This window comes from Hemiscyllium ocellatum, chromosome 3, assembly GCF_020745735.1.
Source record: "Hemiscyllium ocellatum isolate sHemOce1 chromosome 3, sHemOce1.pat.X.cur, whole genome shotgun sequence".
Lineage (NCBI taxonomy): Eukaryota > Metazoa > Chordata > Chondrichthyes > Orectolobiformes > Hemiscylliidae > Hemiscyllium > Hemiscyllium ocellatum.
The window spans coordinates 143,803,786-143,822,657 of record NC_083403.1 but is presented as its reverse complement, the minus strand read 5'-3'; the positions used below and the strand labels follow the sequence as shown (position 1 = coordinate 143,822,657).

Here is an 18,872-nt window from a genome sequence, read left to right as displayed (position 1 = left end):
TCATCCACAATTTCTAGAGCCACCTCCTTCAGTACCCTGGGATGTAGACCATCAGGCCCCGGGGACTTATCAGCCTTCAGACCTAACAGTCTCTCCAACACCATTTCCTGGCAAATATAAATTCCCTTCAGTTCAGGTCCTTCAACCACTATTACATCTGGGAGGTTGCTCGTGTCTTCCCCAGTAAAGGCAGATCTAAAGTACAAATTCAACCCTTCTGCCATTTCTTTGTTCCCCGTAATAAATTCACCCGTTTCTGTCTTCAAGGGCCCAATTTTAGCCTTAACCTGTTTTTTCTTTTGACATACCTAAAAAAGCCTTTACTATCCTCCTTTATATTTTTGCCCAGTTTACCTTCGAACATTATTTTTTCTTTGCGTATTTCCTTTTTAGTTATCCTCTGTTGTTCTTTAAAAGCTTCTCAGTCCTCCCATTTCCCACTCATCTTTGCTATGTTATACTTTTTCCCTTTTGTCTTTACATGGTCCTTAACTTCCCTCGTCAGCCACGGCCATCCCTGCCTCTCCGTAAGATCTTTATTCCTTTTTGGAATGAACTGATCCTGCATCTTCTGCATTATACCCAGAAATACCTGCCATTGTTGTTCCACTGCCATCCCTGCTAGGGTATTGCACCATTGAACTTTGGCCAGCTCCTCCCTCATAGCTCCATAGTTCCCCTTATTCAACTGGAATATTGTCACTTCCAATTCTACCCTCTCCCTTTCAAATTGCAGATTAAAGCTTATCGTATTGTGGTCACTACCTCCTAATGGCTCCTTCGAGGTCCCTGATCAAATCTAGTTCATTGCACAACACCAGATCCAGAATTGCTTTCTCCCTGGTCGGCTCCAGCACCAGCTGTTCTAAGAATCCATCTTTGAGGCACTCCACAAACTCCCTTTCTTGGGGTCCAGTACCATCCTGATTCTCCCAGTCTACCTGCATGTTGAAATCCCCCATAACAACTGTAGTAATACCTTTGCGACAGGCCAATTTCAGCTCCTGATTCAACTTACATCCGACATCCAGACTACTGTTTGGGGCCTGTCGATAACTCCCATTAGGGTCTTAGAATTTCTCAGCTCTATCCATACTGACTCTACATCCCCTGATTCTCGGACCTCCCGCGCAAGGGACTGAATATCATTCCTTACTAACAGGGCCACCCCACCCCCTCTGCCAGTCAGTCCTTACGATAGCACGTATAGCCTTCAATATTCATTTCCCAGGTCCTGTCCACTTGAAGCCACATCTCAGTTATCCCCACAACATCATAACTGCCAAATTCCAAGTGAGCCTTAAGCTCATCCACCATATTTCTAATGCTTCGTGCGTTCAAATATAATATTTTTAATTTGTTACTGCCCTATCAATCCCTCTTTCACTTGACCTTCTGGCATGATCCTATTTTTTAGTTTTCTGCTTCATTGATACCGTTGTCCTTCTTGACTTCCCTTGTTCTAACTGTTCCTTTAATTTCCTTCTTAAACTTCCAGTTTGTCCCCCCCCCCCGCTATTTAGTTTAAACGCAGCTGTGTTGCAATGGCAAACCTACCTGCCAGAATGCTGGTCCCCCACCTATTAAGATGCAACCCGTCCCTCTTGTATAATTTATCCTTACCGCTAAACATACCCCAGTGATCCAAGAATTTAAATCCTTACTTCCTGCAGCAGTTCCCCAGCCACACATTCAAGTCCATTATCTCCCTGTTCCTATCCTCTCCACCCGGGGCACTGGAAGCAAGCTGGACGTCCTGCTTTTCAGCCACCTTCCTAGTTCTCCGAAGTGCCGCTGTTGTATGTTCCTCCTCTTCTTACTGACATCATTTGTGCCGACATGTACCACCGCCTCTGGCTCTTCACCTTCGTCCTTGAGGATTTCCTGCACTCTGTCTGCGATGTCCTTAACCCTGGCATCAGGAAGGCAACACACCATCCTCAAATCCCACCTGTTGCCACAGAAACCCCTTTCAGTCCCTCTCACTATGGACTCCCCTATTCCCACGGCTCTGTGTGGTCTGACTCCTCGACTCTGCCTTCACGCCAATTTCTGATTGGCAGACCTGACCGCCTCTCGGACTGGCAGTGACGTCTGTCTCTACGGTTTCCAAGTAATTCAACCTGTTCCTGACAGGTACTTCCCCCAGGGTCTCTTGCACCTGTCTCCTCTCTGCCTTCCTCATCGTCTTCTCCCTTCTACTCTCTTCTGGTATGCTCAGTGTAATAACCTCGCTGAAGGTCTTGTCCAGAAGGATCTCATTCTCTTGGATAAACCAGAGGTCCTCGAGTTCTTTCTTCAGTGTTGCAATATGCTCTGTCAGAAGCTGAATGTGTACAGACTTTCCACTGTTATACGAGCCAGATACACCAGAGTCCCTGACCTCTCACATCATGCACACAGTACACTGAATCAGCTTGGCAGTCATGTCTTCACCCTCTTCGACTGTGGCGTAATCACTTCGCTCAACCTCCTTGTCAAAGACTCCTGAGCTAAAGACCCGCTCTTTTCTCAACAGAAACGTCCCTCGACCCCCGTGTTTTGTTGCAAGTCTGTGGACTTTTAATTTAGGTTAGAGGAGGAGCATGGGAGGGAGGCCCTACTGTGTAGGACCTGTGGCCTAGAAAGCACCTACTTAAATAACACTCATCCACCTTCCCAACAGCCTCTGCACTCCGACATCACTTCCGCCCAGCTCCCGCCGCTCTGTGCTGCAAAAAGGAGTTGGGGCCAGGGGCAGACCAGCCACATTCCTAGTGAATGGTGGGACAGGCTTGAGTGACATATTCCTGCTACATTTCTCATTTGTTATTGTGTGTCTCTGATCCCTCTGTTCTTTCCTTCTAAATAATTAAGAAAAGGCTACTTCTATTCTCCCTGACTGTTTTGGAGATTCTGTCTGAATGAACTAGTGTCCGGGTCTCTCTTTTCAGGGAAGAAAATCAGATCTTCACAGGACGGATATGAAATCCATTGTTCCTCCACCTTGGAACAAGTTTTCAAATAACAATGATATAGGATGAGACTAAATCACACTTGGGTTCAACTCAGTGACCACTATATTCCCCTAAACATAGGCGTGGTAAGATTCTTTTATAAGTTGTTGAATAATCGACCTTAGCCGTGATTATAGGGCATCCGTCTGATCAAGGGATTTCAAACAATGTTTTGAATCCTGGAGGTAAATTGACTGCCGTATAAAAACTGTCAGAACCAATGGTGGCATCACAGCTTTGTCAAGCCTCCAGTCTGTCATTTCTATACAAAGCATGATGTCTTATGCCTACAATTGTCTTATATTTTATAGTGGTTATCTGTTAATAGCACTCAGATCAGAGCTTTCTGTCCAATACCATTTCAATTGCACTCACCAAGTGACCATGTGGAGATCTGCTTCTCAGATACTTGTGTATACTGTTGTAAGATTGTTATATTTGGGGATTACAAAATTAAGTTCTGCCAACTTGTGAAGCAAGCCTGGGTAGCTTTTTGTGCAGATAGAAGATTGATTTACTGAGGAAAAGATGTAAGGTATTTAGGCTTCAAAACAATGGCAGTAGTCTCTGAATTTCTTTAATTCCCAGAAAGATGGTATGAACAGTTCTGCTGCAAGTTGTCCATTTGCTTCAAAAGTGAAGACAAGTCAGGACCATGGACAGCCAGTTAGCATTTTCACCTAAATGCAACATTTACCTTGCCATGGGGAAGAGAACAGAGAGAGCCATTTTGAAGATCAGGTTACAGGCTTTCTGGCTAATCATTGAACATCTCAAACAGTTTTGTGTGGTCAGTGGAGAGACAGCACTGTGTCAGATACCACACCTGGATGTGGGACAGCGATGGTCTTTAGTTAGGCGACCCATCCTGAATCCATTTAAAGAGTTGAGGAGATCAGTGCTGTCATGACTAGTGAAAAGGTGAATCATGGAACAGTCTTTACTCTTGGCAATGGGTATAAAATTGAAGAAAGGACCTGGAGACAGCCATTTGAAATTAGTACTGGGCAAATCAGGGGTACCAGAACCCATTAGAAGCTATAAGCATCTGATGATTCTTGCAATGAAAACTGTAATTTCAAGGATAATGTAGTGTTTCATAAGTATGAAAGGTGAACATGCCTATAAAAAGAAAATGGTGTTTCATCAATAATGCGTTTTCTTAAAGAAAAACCAATTGTTGAAAAAGCTCAGCAGGTCTGACAGCATTTGTGGAGAGAAATCAGTTAACATTTTGGGTCCGGTGACCCTTGCTCAGAACTGCTTCAGTCCTGAGGAGGCTGCACCAGACCTGAAGCATGAACGCTGGTTTCTCTTCACAGATGCTGCCAGACCTGCTGAGGTTTTCCAGCGATTTCTGTTTTTGTTTCTGATTTACAGCATCTGCTGTTCTTTCGGTTTTTGCTTTTTTAAGCCATTTATTACAGCAAAATAAATTCAGCAAGTTGCTGGTTGTTCAAATTTCCTTTTATAAGTTAGTGGTCGCTAAGAGATTATAATAATCATAGGCTGTTGCATTCTCTGTGCGAACATTCTCTGTATGATCCATTGGAGAGACAGTGCTTTGATTTGTTGGATTACAGGAGTAAAGATATACTTAGCTGGTAGCAGTTACTACGGTACACAGATTATATTCTCCTAGGTCATTTCATAAAGCTAAGTTTGAATCAAACATTGGCCCAACAAGCTAAAATCAAATGTCCTTCACACGTTGACTGCCCTCCCAGTGCAAGCCACTAAATACTTTGTGATTTTTTCTTTTCCATTGACATCAGTTGTATACGTTTGTAAGTTAGCTTGCTGAGCTTGAAGGTTAGTTTTCAGATGTTTCATCACCATACTAGGTAACATCTTCAGTGATGCAAATGTGTTGCTGGTCAAAGCACAGCAGGCCAGGCAGCATCTCAGGAATAGAGAATTCGACGTTTCGAGCATAAGCCCTTCATCTAGGGCTTATGCTCGAAACGTCGAATTCTCTATTCCTGAGATGCTGCCTGGCCTGCTGTGCTTTGACCAGCAACACATTTGCAGCTGTGATCTCCAGCATCTGCAGACCTCATTTTTTACTCGAACATCTTCAGTGAGACTCTTCAGTGAAGTGCTGGTGATATGTCCTGCCTCTATATTTACAGGTCTTGGTTTCTTAAGGTGGGTGATATCATTTCCAGTTCTTTTTCCAAGGGAAGGGAGATAGGGTCAAAATCGATCTGTTTTTGACAGAGTTCTGGTTAGAATGCCATGCCTCTAAGAATTCTCGTGCCTGTCTTTGTTTCGCCTGTCCTAGGATGTGTGTGTTGTCCCAGTCAGAGTGGTGTCCTTCTTTGTCTGTATGTATATAAACTAGTGATAGGAAGTTGTGTCTTTTGGTGGCCAGGTGGTGTTCATGTATCCTAGTGACAGGTTTCCTGCTAGTTTGTCCGATGTAGTGTTTTTTTACAATTCTTGCATGGTATCTTGTAAATGACGTTAGTTTTGCTGATGCTATCTAATGGATCCTTTAGGTTCATTAGTCGCTGTTTCAGTGTGTTGGTAGGTTTGTGGGCTACCATGGTGCCAAGGGGTCTGAGTAGTCTGGAAGTCATTTCTGAGATGTCTTTGATGTAGGGGAGAGTGGCTAGGGTTTCTGGTTGCGTTGTGTCTGCTTGTTTGGGTTTGTTTCTGAGGAATTGGCGGATTGTGTTTATTGGGTACCTGATTTTATTGAAAATGTATGGTGTAGCTTAAACCTGACTATTCAGGGCACAGTATGGAGATCAATGAATAAAGCATTAACTGAAATTCTTTGAGAAATCATCTGTCCAGTACAAATGTCTAGCATTTAGTTATGCAGGTCATAAGTCTGAATTATGTTGCTGCCTTGTGTTTGATTGTCTTTCAGGGACAAAGAGAATTGCTCTTGAGATTTCTCTTTGGGTTTATGCTCTGCGGTTGTGCACTGCCCTTGAGAAATTGAATAGGTTGTGTCAGGTGAAGTGGCTGTCAAGGGAATTACTTTAATGTACAAAATGCTTTTCTAGCTTCTCAGTTTTCTTCTTCTTCAAGAGAATGAAGAGTCAGGGATGGTTTTGGTTGAAATGCAGTTAGGAGGTGACACTGAAACATTTCATCACTAACTCAGACATCAATGTCGAATAGTTTTCCCCTTTTTTTCACGATTCCAGTCATATCCATGGAACTTTGTTGAACTTTCAACAGGCTAATGAATTGAAATGATATTATTTATGTTCTTGTAGAACTCCTCTCCATCGCAGTCCTTTAAACTAATCCATGGCAGTATTAAACTGATCCATGGCAGTATTAAACTGATCCATGGCAGGATTAAACTGATCCATGGCAGTATTAAACTGATCCATGGCAGTATTAAACTAATCCATGGCAGTATTAAACTGATCCATGGCAGGATTAGACTAATCCATGGCAGTATTAAACTGATCCGTGGCAGTATTAAACTGATCCATGGCAGTATTAGACTGATCCATGGCAGTATTAAACTGATCCATGGCAGTATTAAACTGATCCATGGCAGGATTAGACTAATCCATGGCAGTATTAAACTGATCCGTGGCAGTATTAAACTGATCCATGGCAGTATTAAACTGATCCGTGGCAGTATTAGACTAATCCATGGCTGTATTAGACTAATCCATGGCAGTATTAAACTAATCCATGGCAGTATTAAACTGATCCATGGCAGGATTAAACTAATCCATGGCAGGATTAAACTAATCCATGGCAGTATTAGACTAATCCATGGCAGTATTAAACTAATCCATGGCAGTATTAAACTGATCCATGGCAGGATTAGACTAATCCATGGCAGTATTAAACTGATCCGTGGCAGTATTAGACTGATCCATGGCAGTATTAGACTGATCCATGGCAGTATTAAACTGATCCATGGCAGGATTAGACTAATCCATGGCAGTATTAAACTGATCCGTGGCAGTATTAAACTGATCCGTGGCAGTATTAAACTAATCCGTGGCAGGATTAAACTAATCCGTGGCAGGATTAAACTAATCCATGGCAGTATTAGACTAATCCATGGGAGTATTAGACTGATCCATGGCAGTATTAAACTGATCCATGGCAGTATTAAACTGTTCTCCCGTCGCTTCACGTAACCCCGCCCCCACGCTTATTTCCGTCACGACGCATGACCCCGCCCCCACGTCGATCAACGTCACCACGTCTAACTCCGCCCCTACTTCGATCTCTGCCCCCGCCCCTAACCCCGCCCCCAGCTCCAGCTCCAGCTCCAGTCCCACACCAGGTCCTAGCTCCCAGCCTTGCCGGATTTTCACCATCCCTCCAGACCTCCCCCTCTCTGAGGATGAAAGATCAGTCCTCAGCAGGGGCCTCACCTTCGTTCCCCTACGCCCTCGGATTAATGAGTTCAACACGCGGCGAGATATTGAACAATTCTTCCGCCGCCTTCGCCTCCGTGCCTACTTTCACAACCAAGACTCCCGCCCACCCTCTGACGACCCCTTCTCCCGCCTCCAACACACCCCATCCACCTGGACACCCCGTGCAGGCCTCCTACCCGCCCTCGACCTCTTTATAGCCAACTGCCGCCGTGACATCAACCGACTCAACCTGTCCACCCCTCTCACCCACTCCAACCTCTCACCCTCAGAACGTGCAGCCCTCCACTCCCTCCGCTCCAATCCCAACCTCACCATCAAACCCGCAGACAAGGGAGGCGTGGTGGTAGTTTGGCGCACTGACCTGTACACCGCTGAAGCCAAACGCCAGCTCGCGGACGCCTCCTCTTATCGCCCCCTTGACCACGACCCCACCTCCCACCACCAAACCATCATCTCCCAGACCATCCAGGACCTCATCACCTCAGGGGATCTCCCATCCACCGCCTCCAACCTCATAGTCCCACAACCCCGCACCGCCCGTTTCTACCTCCTGCCCAAAATCCACAAACCTGCCTGCCCCGGCCGACCCATTGTCTCAGCCTGCTCCTGCCCCACCGAACTCATCTCCCAATACCTCGACACGGTCCTGTCCCCTTTAGTCCAAGAACTCCCCACCTACGTTCGGGACACCACCCACGCCCTCCACCTCCTCCAGGATTTTCGCTTCCCCGGTCCCCAACGCCTTATTTTCACTATGGACATCCAGTCCCTGTACACCTCCATCCCCCATCACTAAGGACTCAAAGCCCTCCGCTTCTTCCTTTCCCGCCGCACCAACCAGTACCCTTCCACTGACACCCTCCTTCGACTGACTGAACTGGTCCTCACCCTGAATAACTTCTCTTTTCAATCCTCCCACTTCCTCCAAACTAAAGGAGTTGCCATGGGCACCCGCATGGGCCCCAGCTATGCCTGCCTCTTCGTAGGATATGTGGAACAGTCCATCTTCCGCAACTACACTGGCACCACCCCCCACCTTTTCCTCCGCTACATCGATGACTGTATCGGCGCTGCCTCGTGCTCCCACGAGGAGGTTGAACAGTTCATCAACTTTACTAACACCTTCCATCCCGACCTGAAATTCACCTGGACTGTCTCAGACTCCTCCCTCCCCTTCCTAGACCTTTCCATTTCTATCTCGGGCGACCGACTCAACACAGACATCTATTATAAACCGACTGACTCCCACAGCTACCTGGACTACACCTCCTCCCACCCTGCCCCCTGTAAAAACGCCATCCCATATTCCCAATTCCTTCGTCTCCGCCGCATCTGCTCCCAGGAGGACCAATTCCAACACCGCACAGCCCAGATGGCCTCCTTCTTCAAGGACCGCAGATTCCCCCCAGACGTGATCGACGATGCCCTCCACCGCATCTCCTCCACTTCCCGCTCCTCCGCCCTTGAGCCCCGCTCCTCCAACCGCCACCAAGACAGAACCCCACTGGTTCTCACCTACCACCCCACCAACCTGCGCATACAACGTATTATCCGCCGCCATTTCCGCCACCTCCAAACGGACCCCACCACCAAGGATATATTTCCCTCCCCTCCCCTATCAGCGTTCCGCAAGGACCACTCCCTTCGTGACTCCCTTGTCAGATCCACACCCCCCACCAACCCAACCTCCACCCCCGGCACCTTCCCCTGCAACCGCAGGAAATGTAAAACTTGCGCCCACACCTCCACACTCACTTCCCTCCAAGGCCCCAAGGGATCCTTCCATATCCGCCACAAGTTCACCTGTACCTCCACACACATCATCTATTGCATCCGCTGCACCCGATGTGGCCTCCTCTATATTGGTGAGACAGGCCGCTTACTTGCGGAACGCTTCAGAGAACACCTCTGGGCCGCCCGAACCAACCAACCCAATCACCCCGTGGCTCAACACTTTAACTCCCCCTCCCACTCCACCGAGGACATGCAGGTCCTTGGACTCCTCCACCGGCAGAACACAACTACACGACGGCTGGAGGAGGAGCGCCTCATCTTCCGCCTGGGAACCCTCCAACCACAAGGTATGAATTCAGATTTCTCCAGCTTCCTCATTTCCCCTCCCCCCACCTTGTCTCAGTCGGTTCCCTCAACTCAGCACCGCCCTCCTAACCTGCAATCCTCTTCCTGACCTCTCCGCCCCCACCCCACTCCGGCCTATCACCCTCACCTTGACCTCCTTCCACCTATCCCACCTCCATCGCCCCTCCCCCTAGTCCCTCCTCCCTACCTTTTATCTCAGCCTGCTTGGCTCTCTCTCTCTTATTCCTGATGAAGGGCTTATGCTCGAAACGTCGAATTCTCTATTCCTGAGATGCTGCCTAACCTGCTGTGCTTTGACCAGCAACACATTTGCAGCAGTATTAAACTGATCCATGGCAGTATTAGACTGATCCATGGCAGTATTAAACTGATCCATGGCAGTATTAAACTGATCCATGGCAGGATTAGACTAACCATGGCAGTATTAAACTGATCCGTGGCAGTATTAAACTGACCCGTGGCAGTATTAAACTGATCCGTGGCAGTATTAGACTAATCCATGGCAGTATTAGACTAATCCATGGCTGTATTTGACTAATCCATGGCAGTATTAAACTAATCCATGGCAGTATTAAACTGATCCATGGCAGTATTAAACTGATCCATGGCAGTATTAAACTAATCCATGGCAGTATTAGACTAATCCATGGCAGTATTAAACTGATCCGTGGCAGTATTAGACTGATCCATGGCAGTATTAGACTGATCCATGGCAGTATTAAACTGATCCATGGCAGTATTAAACTGATCCATGGCAGGATTAGACTAATCCATGGCAGTATTAAACTGATCCGTGGCAGTATTAAACTGATCCATGGCAGTATTAAACTGATCCGTGGCAGTATTAGACTAATCCATGGCAGTATTAGACTAATCCATGGCTGTATTTGACTAATCCATGGCAGTATTAAACTGATCCATGGCAGTATTAAACTAATCCATGGCAGGATTAAACTAATCCATGGCAGTATTAGACTAATCCATGGCAGTATTAGACTAATCCATGGCAGTATTAGACTGATCCATGGCAGTATTAAACTGATCCATGGCAGTATTAAACTGATCCATGGCAGTATTAGACTAATCCATGGCAGTATTAGACTAATCCATGGCAGTATTAAACTGATCCATGGCAGTATTAAACTGATCCATGGCAGTATTAGACTAATCCATGGCAGTATTAAACTGATCCATGGCAGTATTAAACTGATCCATGGCAGTATTAGACTGATCCATGGCAGTATTAAACTGATCCGTGGCAGTATTAAACTGATCCATGGCAGTATTAGACTGATCCATGGCAGTATTAGACTAATCCATGGCAGTATTAAACTGATCCATGGCAGTATTAAACTGATCCATGGCAGTATTAAACTAATCCATGGCAGTATTAGACTAATCCATGGCAGTATTAAACTGATCCATGGCAGTATTAAACTGATCCATGGCAGTATTAAACTGATCCATGGCAGTATTAGACTGATCCATGGCAGTATTAAACTGATCCATGGCAGTATTAAACTGATCCATGGCAGTATTAGACTGATCCATGGCAGTATTAGACCAATCCATGGCAGTATTAGACTAATCCATGGCAGTATTAAACTGATCCATGGCAGTATTAAACTGATCCATGGCAGTATTAAACTAATCCATGGCAGTATTAGACTAATCCATGGCAGTATTAGACTAATCCATGGCAGTATTAAACTGATCCATGGCAGTATTAGATACTGACAGTGGTGTGGAATGATTATTGCCAGCAGCAGCAAAAAATCTTGTTCATCATAAATTCTGTGTAACATTCCACACTGTTTCCCAGATATTATGACCACAGATGTGATTTTTGGATTTTTTTTTAAACAAATGTAACACTATTTATGGCATGTTTGCTCAGTGGTTAGCGCTGTTGCCTCACAGCGCCATGAACCCGGGTTCAATTCCAGCCTCAGGCGACTGACTGTGTGGAGTTTGCACATTCTCCCCGTGTTTGCGTGGGTTTCCTCCAGGTGCTCTGGTTTCCTCCCACAATCCAAGGATGTGCAAGTCAGGTGAATTGGCCATGCTAAATTGCCCGTAGTGTTCACAGATGTGTAGGTGAGATGCATTAGTCAAGCGTAAATGTAGAGTAATAGAGTAGGGGAATGGATCTGGGAGGATTACTCTTCAGAGGTTCGGTGTGGGCTTGTTGGGCCAAATGGCCTGTTTCCACACTGTAAGGATTCTATGGATTCAAGGTAATGCTTCAGGCAGCCTCAGTTAAGCTGGAGTCTGAGACCTGCAAACCTTCAGGTTATGTTGTGACACAGTAACGATATCACAAGAATATCTCCTAAAGACAAACACAACATCTGAATTTCAAACATACTCAGCAAAAATTGAGTTTTTCAATAGAAACTGAACTAGCTGCTGCCTGGAAGATATAAAATGGGTGACTTTTCCATACAATATAACCTTTCCAGGGAGGAGTGTTGAGTCTTGAATCAGTCGTTGGTTTGAGCAGACACAAGGTGAGGTTCCCCAGCTCATTTTGGTTCAATGTGGATTCATCAAATCATGAAGCAGCAAGGTGAGATGGACAAACTGATTCACCTTCCTTATTCACCCACATCTTCTGTTGGTCACAGCAAGGTTAAATTTAAAATAAAAAGATTCCTTCTTCTCCTGGCCTTTCCCCAAAACAAATGAATTTATGTTTAAAAGGAGCCAATTTAACCAAACTTTCTTGAGTTAACAAAAGAGTGTGTTTCTTTGATACTAAAAGCAAAAAGAATAAATAATGCAACATGCATAAATCCAGGTTTTGAGTAAGAAGTGAGTCTAAATATAAAGGTAACAGTCATCTGGATCTCTGAGTGGGTTGTGAAGAGCAGGTAATGAAATGTTAACATTTGGACAGTTGATTACGTGCTGCTTAACTTCACAATCAGTTGAAATCCTTTTCTCTTTCTGACAATGGTTAGTTGGCAGCCTTCAGAGTGAGAGAGTCCTTCATTTCCTGTTCCCTTCTCACTAACTTGCTGCTCGTCAGCTTCCAACTTTGACTTTTGACATTGAAACAGGTATCAATGTTATTAATACCACTGACTGACTGTAGCTTGGGTTCATATTTATCGGTCACAAAAGACTTTGTTCCAGGAAAGGAACTTGTATTTTAGTCACCCCTACCTTGCTGTTTCATTGCAGTAACTTGGCAATTATGAAAATGTTACTCATCCTTTCAGAACTATTGGAGGAAATTTAGATGAAAGTAAAGGAGGCAATAATGTGCATGTGACCACTGGGTTTGGAAATTGGAATGCCGTTTTTTATGGTTCATGCTGCTTCAACATCACCTCAGCTGTAAGGTGGGCAACAATTCTTGTGACCGACCCTTCTGATAGACATAGAACATAGAACAATACAGCACAGAACAGGCCCTTCGGTCCACGATGTTGTGCCGAACATTTGTCCTAGTTTAAGTACCTATCCATGTACCTATCCAATTGCCGCTTAAAGGTCACCAATGATTCTGACTCTGCCACTCCAACAGGCAGCGCATTCCATGCCCCCACCACTCTCTGGGTAAAGAACCTACCCCTGACATCCCCCCCATACCTTTCACCCTTCACCTTAAATTTATGTCCCCTTGTAACACTCTGTTGTACCCGGGGAAAAAGTCTCTGACTGTCTACTCTATTTATTCCCCTGATCATGTTATAAACCTCTATCAAATCACCCCTCATCCTTCGCCATTCCAATGAGAAAAGGCCTAGCACTCTCAACCTATCCTCGTGCCTGGCACAGTGGTTAGCACTGCTGCCTCACAGCGCCAGGGACCTGGGTTAAATTCCTGCCTCAGGCGACTGACTGTGTGGAGTTTGCACGTTCTCCCTGTGTCTGCGTGGGTTTCCTCCGGGTGCTCCGGTTTCCTCCCACAGTTCAAAGATGTGCGTGTCAGGTGAATTGGCCATGCTAAATTGCCCGTAGTGTTAGGTAAGGGGTAAATGTAGGGGTATGGGTGGGTTGCGCTTTGGCGGGTCGGTGTGGACTTGTTGGGCCGAAGGGCCTGTTTCCACACTGTAAGTAATCTAATCTAATCTACAACCTGTTCTCCATTCCAGGAAACATCCTGGTAAATCTCCTCTGCACCCTCTCCAAAGCTTCCACATCTTTCCTAAAGTGAGGCGACCAGAACTGCACACAGTACTCCAAATGTGGCCTTACCAAGGTCCTATACAGCTGCAATATCACCTCACGACTCTTGGATTCAATCCCTCTGCTAATGAACGCTAATACACCATAGGCCTTCTTACAAGCTCTATCCACCTGAGTGGCAACTTTCAAAGATCTATGAACATAGACCCCAAGATCCCTCTGCTCCTCCACCTAAGAACCCTATCATTAACCCTGTATTCCGCATTCTTATTTGTCCTTCCAAAATGGACAATCTCACACTTGACAGGGTTGAACTCCATCTGCCACTCCTCAGCCCAGCTCTGCATCATATCTAAGTCCCTTTGCAGCCGACAACAGCCCTCCTCACTATCCACAACTCCACCAATCTTCATATCGTCTGCAAATTTACTGACCCACCCTTTGACTCCCTCATCCAAGTCATTAATAAAAATTACAAACAGCAGAGGACCCAGAACTGATCCCTGTGGAACTCCACTTGTAACTGGGCTCCAGGCTGAATATTTACCATCTACCACCACTCTCTGACTTCGACCGGTTAGCCAGATCTCTATCCATCTGGCCAAACTTCCCACTATCCCATGCCTCCTGACTTTCTGCATAAGCCTACCATGGGGAACCTTATCAAATGCCTTACTAAAATCCATGTACACGACATCCACTGCTCTACCCTCATCCACATGCTTGGTCACCTCCTCAAAGAATTCAATAAGACTTGTAAGGCAAGACCTACCCCTCACAAATCCGTGCTGGCTGTCCCTAATCAAGCAGTGTCTTTCCAGATACTCATAAATCCTATCCCTCAGTACCCTTTCCATTACTTTGCCTACCACAGAAGTAAGACTAACTGGCCTGTAATTCCCGGGGTTATCCCTATTCCCTTTTTTGAACATGGGTACAACATTCGCCACTCTCCAGTCCCCTAGCACCACCCCCATTGACAGTGAAGACGAAAAGATCATTGCCAACGGTTCTGCAATTTCCTCTCTTGCTTCCCACATAATCCTAGGATATATCCCGTCAGGCCCGGGGGACTTGTCTATCTTCAGGTTTTTCAAAATGCCCAACACATCTTCCTTCCTAACAAGTATCTCCTCTAGTTTACCAGTCCGTTTCACACTCTCCTCTTCAACAATACGGTCCCTCTCATTTGTAAATACTGAAGAAAAGTACTCATTCAAGACCTCTCTTATCTCTTCTGACTCAATACACAATCTCCCACTACTGTCCTTGATCGGACTTACCCTTGTTCTCGTCATTCTCATGTTTCTCACCTAAGCATAAAATGCCTTGGGGTTATCCTTGATCCTACCCGCCAAAGATTTTTCATGCCCTCTCTTAGCTCTCCTAATCCCTTTCTTCAGCTCCCTCCTGGCTATCCTTGTTTCCTCAACCTTATGTAAGCCTCCTTCTTCCTCTTTACCTCCCTCGATAACCAAGGTTCCCTCACACGACCATCTCTTTCCTGCCTGACAGGTATATACATATCAAGGACACGTCGTATCTGTTCGTTGAAAAAGTTCCACATTTCAACGACATCCTCCCCTGACAGCCTACGCTCCGAACGTATGCTCTTCAGATCCTGTCTTGCAGCAACTGTAAAATCTACCCTGTTGTGCGCACCTATCTCTCTCCATAACCAAGGTGAAAGTCACAGAATTGTGGTCACCATCACCAAAATGCTCACCCACCAACAAGCCCATCACTTGTCCCGGTTCGTTACCAAGTACCAAATCCAATATGGCCTCCCCTCTGGTCAGACAATCTACATACTGAGTTAGAAAAGCTTCCTGGACACACTGCACAAACACAGCCCCGTCCAATCTACTTGATCTAAAAAGTTTCCAATCAATATTTGGGAAGTTGAAGTCGCCCATGACTACGACCCTGTGGCTTCTGCACCTTTCCAAAATCTGTTTCCCAATCTGTTTCTCCACATCTCTGCTGCTATTGGGGGGCCTATAGTAAACACCCAACAAGGTGACTGCACCTTTCCTATTTCTGACTTCAGCCCATACTACCTCCAAAGGCAGATCCCCCTCAAACTGCCTTTCTGCAGCCAGTATACCATTTCTAATTAGCAATGCCACCCCACCCTCCTTTTTTACCACCCTCCCTAATCTTACTGAAACATCTGTAACCAGGAACCTCCAACAACCATTCCTGTCCCTCATCTATCCACGTTTCCGTGATGGCCACAACATCGTAGTCCCAAGTACCGATCCACGCCTTAAGTTCACCCACCTTATTTCTGATACTCCTTGCGTTGAAGTATACGCACTTGAACCCATCTCTGTGTCCGCAAGTATTCCCTGTCAGTGCTACCTTCTCCACAGCCTCCCTACATTCTTGGACATCCTGAAACACAGCTAGCTTACTTGCTGAACTACAAGTCCGGATCCCATCCCCCTGCCAAATTAGTTTAAACCCCCCCCGAAGAGTGCTAGCAAACCTACCCCCCAGGATATTGGTGCCCTTCTGGTTCAGGTGCAACCCGTCCTGTTTGTACAGGTCCCACCTTCCCCAGAATGCAGTCCAATTGTCCAAATACCTGAAGCCCTCCCTCCTACACCATCCTTGCAGCCACGTGTTCAACTGCACTCTCTCCCTATTCCTTGCCTCACTGTCACGTGGCACCGGCAACAACCCAGAGATGACGACTCTGTCTGTCCTAGCTTTTAGCTTCCAGCCTAACTCCCTGAGCTCCTGAATGACCTCCCCACCCCTCTTCCTACCTATGTCGTTGGTGCCAATGTGCACCACGACTTCTGGCTGCACACCCTCCCTGTTAAGGATTCTGAAGACACGATCGAGACGTCTCGGACCCTGGCACCCGGGAGGCGGCAAACCATCCGAGAGTCTCGCCCATGTCCACAGAACCGTCTGTCTGTCCCTCTCACTATAGAGTCTCCTATAACTAGCGCTCTCCTCCTCTCCCCCTTTCCCTTCTGAGCCTCAGAGCCGGACCTCGTGCCAGAGACCTGGTCACTGCCGCTTACCCCTGCTAGGCCGTCCCCCCCCAACAGTATCCAAAGCGGTATACTTATTGTTGAGGGGAACGACCACAGGGGATCCCTGCACTGCCTGCTTCCTCCCCTTCCCACCTCTAACTGTTACCCAGCTACCTCTGTTCTCTGGCGTAACTCTGTCCCTGTAGCTTCTATCTATCACCCTCTCAGCCTCTCGAATAATCCTCAGTTCATCCAACTCCAGCTCCAGTTCCCAAACGCGGTCAAATTTAGACCACCCCAGACAATTTGATGGGACTAAAGGTCTCAAGGTAAAAAAGTAAATAATGGAAATCTTAAATATAAATGCCGAATTTGTGTTTGTATAAGATATAAAGATCATCACCAGAAGGAGTTAACACTATAAAACACCCAAGCAGGAGTAGGCCATTCAGCCCCTCCAACCTTCTCCTGGCGGATCCAATATTCCTCATGCCCACTTCCTTGCCTTTTGCCCATAATCCTTGATTCCCCACCTCATCAAGAATCTATCTGTCCGAGCCTTAAATATACACGAGGACTCTGTCCCCAGCTTTCTGTAGCAAGGCGTTCCAAACTCACTCAACCCTCTGAGAAAATAAATTTTCACCCTCCTCTCACTCTCTAATTGGCACATCGTTATTCTGAGACTACACCCACTGGTTCTGGACTCTCCCATGAGGTGAATCATCCTCTCAATATTTACCCTGTCAATCCGATATATTTCAATCTTCTGAACTCCAGTGAGCACAGTCCCAATCTATTTACCCTTTTCTCATAAGACAATTCTTCTATAGCAGAGATCATCCCAGTGAACCTTCTCTGAACTGCTTCCAATGAAATGATGTCTTTCCTTAAATAAGGGGACCAAAACTACTCTCAGTCCTGCAGATGTGATCTCACCAGCACCTTGTATAGTTGCAGTAAGACTTCCCTACTCTTATACTCAAGTACACTTGAAATAAGGGCTGGCATTCCATTAGCCTTAAGCACAAAACAAAGAACTGCAGATGTGCTAGAAATATAATACAGTCTGAAGAAAGGTCATTGGACCTGAAATGTTGACTGTGTTTCTCTCCACAAATGCTGCCAGATCTGCTGAGCTTCTCCAGCAATTTCTGTTTTTGTTCCATTAGCTTTCCTAGTTACCTGCTGCTCCCCCAGTGTGCTAGCTTTCTAGGTTTCATGTACAAGTTTCCCACCAAGTCCCTTTGTGTTGCAGCTTTCTGCAGCTTTTCTCCATTAAGAATGAAAAGCTTTTTGGTCTTGCACTCATCAGGACTATAATGCAAGAAACGCACGACTGGAAAACTCTGCCAACCGCTGCTGCATTCCCATGGCAACACATTGACCAAGCAGAAACTACCTGTCTGGTCTAAAAATTAAGATTGAGAGCTAGCTGTTTCTGACACATTATCAATCCTGACAATGGCCTCACCAAACAGCACCCTTTTCCCATGCTGTATAAATTGATGTCTCTTTTTACAAGTCTGTTTCTTACGTGATGATCTGGAGGAGTGCAGATGAAAAGATTTGATTATTTGTCTCTTCTTATCAATCTTTAAAATTCTTGTTACACCTTGGACAGTGAAGCAGAACCTAGTCTTCATACGCTGAAAACCTTATAGTTACGAAGATGCGCATTACATAGCACGCTTCTGTTTTTTGGCATCAGTAGTCTCAGCTTGCTCCTATATATCTGAGTTCAGTGCATTCCCAGACAATACATCACCTGAACATAAGTAAACAACCTAATTAATATACAATTGATCCTTTTCCTTCCTTGCAGAGTCCTCGTTTGCAGGTGAGAATAAAGGAAATGAGTGAATGTGTCACACAGAGAAACTTTGTTGATCTTAAATCAGAAAAGAAGTTAGGAGGATTTTGTTAACATTGTCGTTCCACAGTGATGACTCATTAGTGGGAGACTATTAATGATGCCTGAAGCTGCTTAAAGATAGAGGGAGTAAAAAGCACCGACATGTGAATAATCCATTCCTGTACGGTGACATTGCTGTATCTCGGACGATTCACAGACTAATCTAGTCAGCTGCTGAGATGCAAGACTGTTAGGGAAATGTAATAAAATGAAATGCTTAATATGTGGTTGTCATTAAAATGTTTTATTTGCCATTTTAGCAGCGTTCAACATCTGAAGTGGCTTTCAACTTTGACGCCAACAAGCAGCAGCGCCAGTTAATTGCAGAATTGGAAAATAAAAACAGGTCAGTGAAATGCCAGTC

At 45.7% G+C, this 18,872-nt stretch overlaps 1 protein-coding gene across 6 annotated transcripts in view; it reads left to right on the top strand.

The window, feature by feature from the left end:
• The window catches only part of dtnba (dystrobrevin, beta a), a 540,419-nt gene that overhangs the window by 370,181 nt on the left and 151,366 nt on the right, over positions 1-18,872 (top strand). For all 6 annotated transcript variants that reach the window (XM_060822037.1, XM_060822040.1, XM_060822034.1 and 3 more), the window contains one exon: positions 18,769-18,854. In XM_060822037.1, the coding sequence (XP_060678020.1) occupies positions 18,769-18,854 (86 nt within the window). The remainder of the gene's footprint in view (positions 1-18,768; positions 18,855-18,872) is intronic.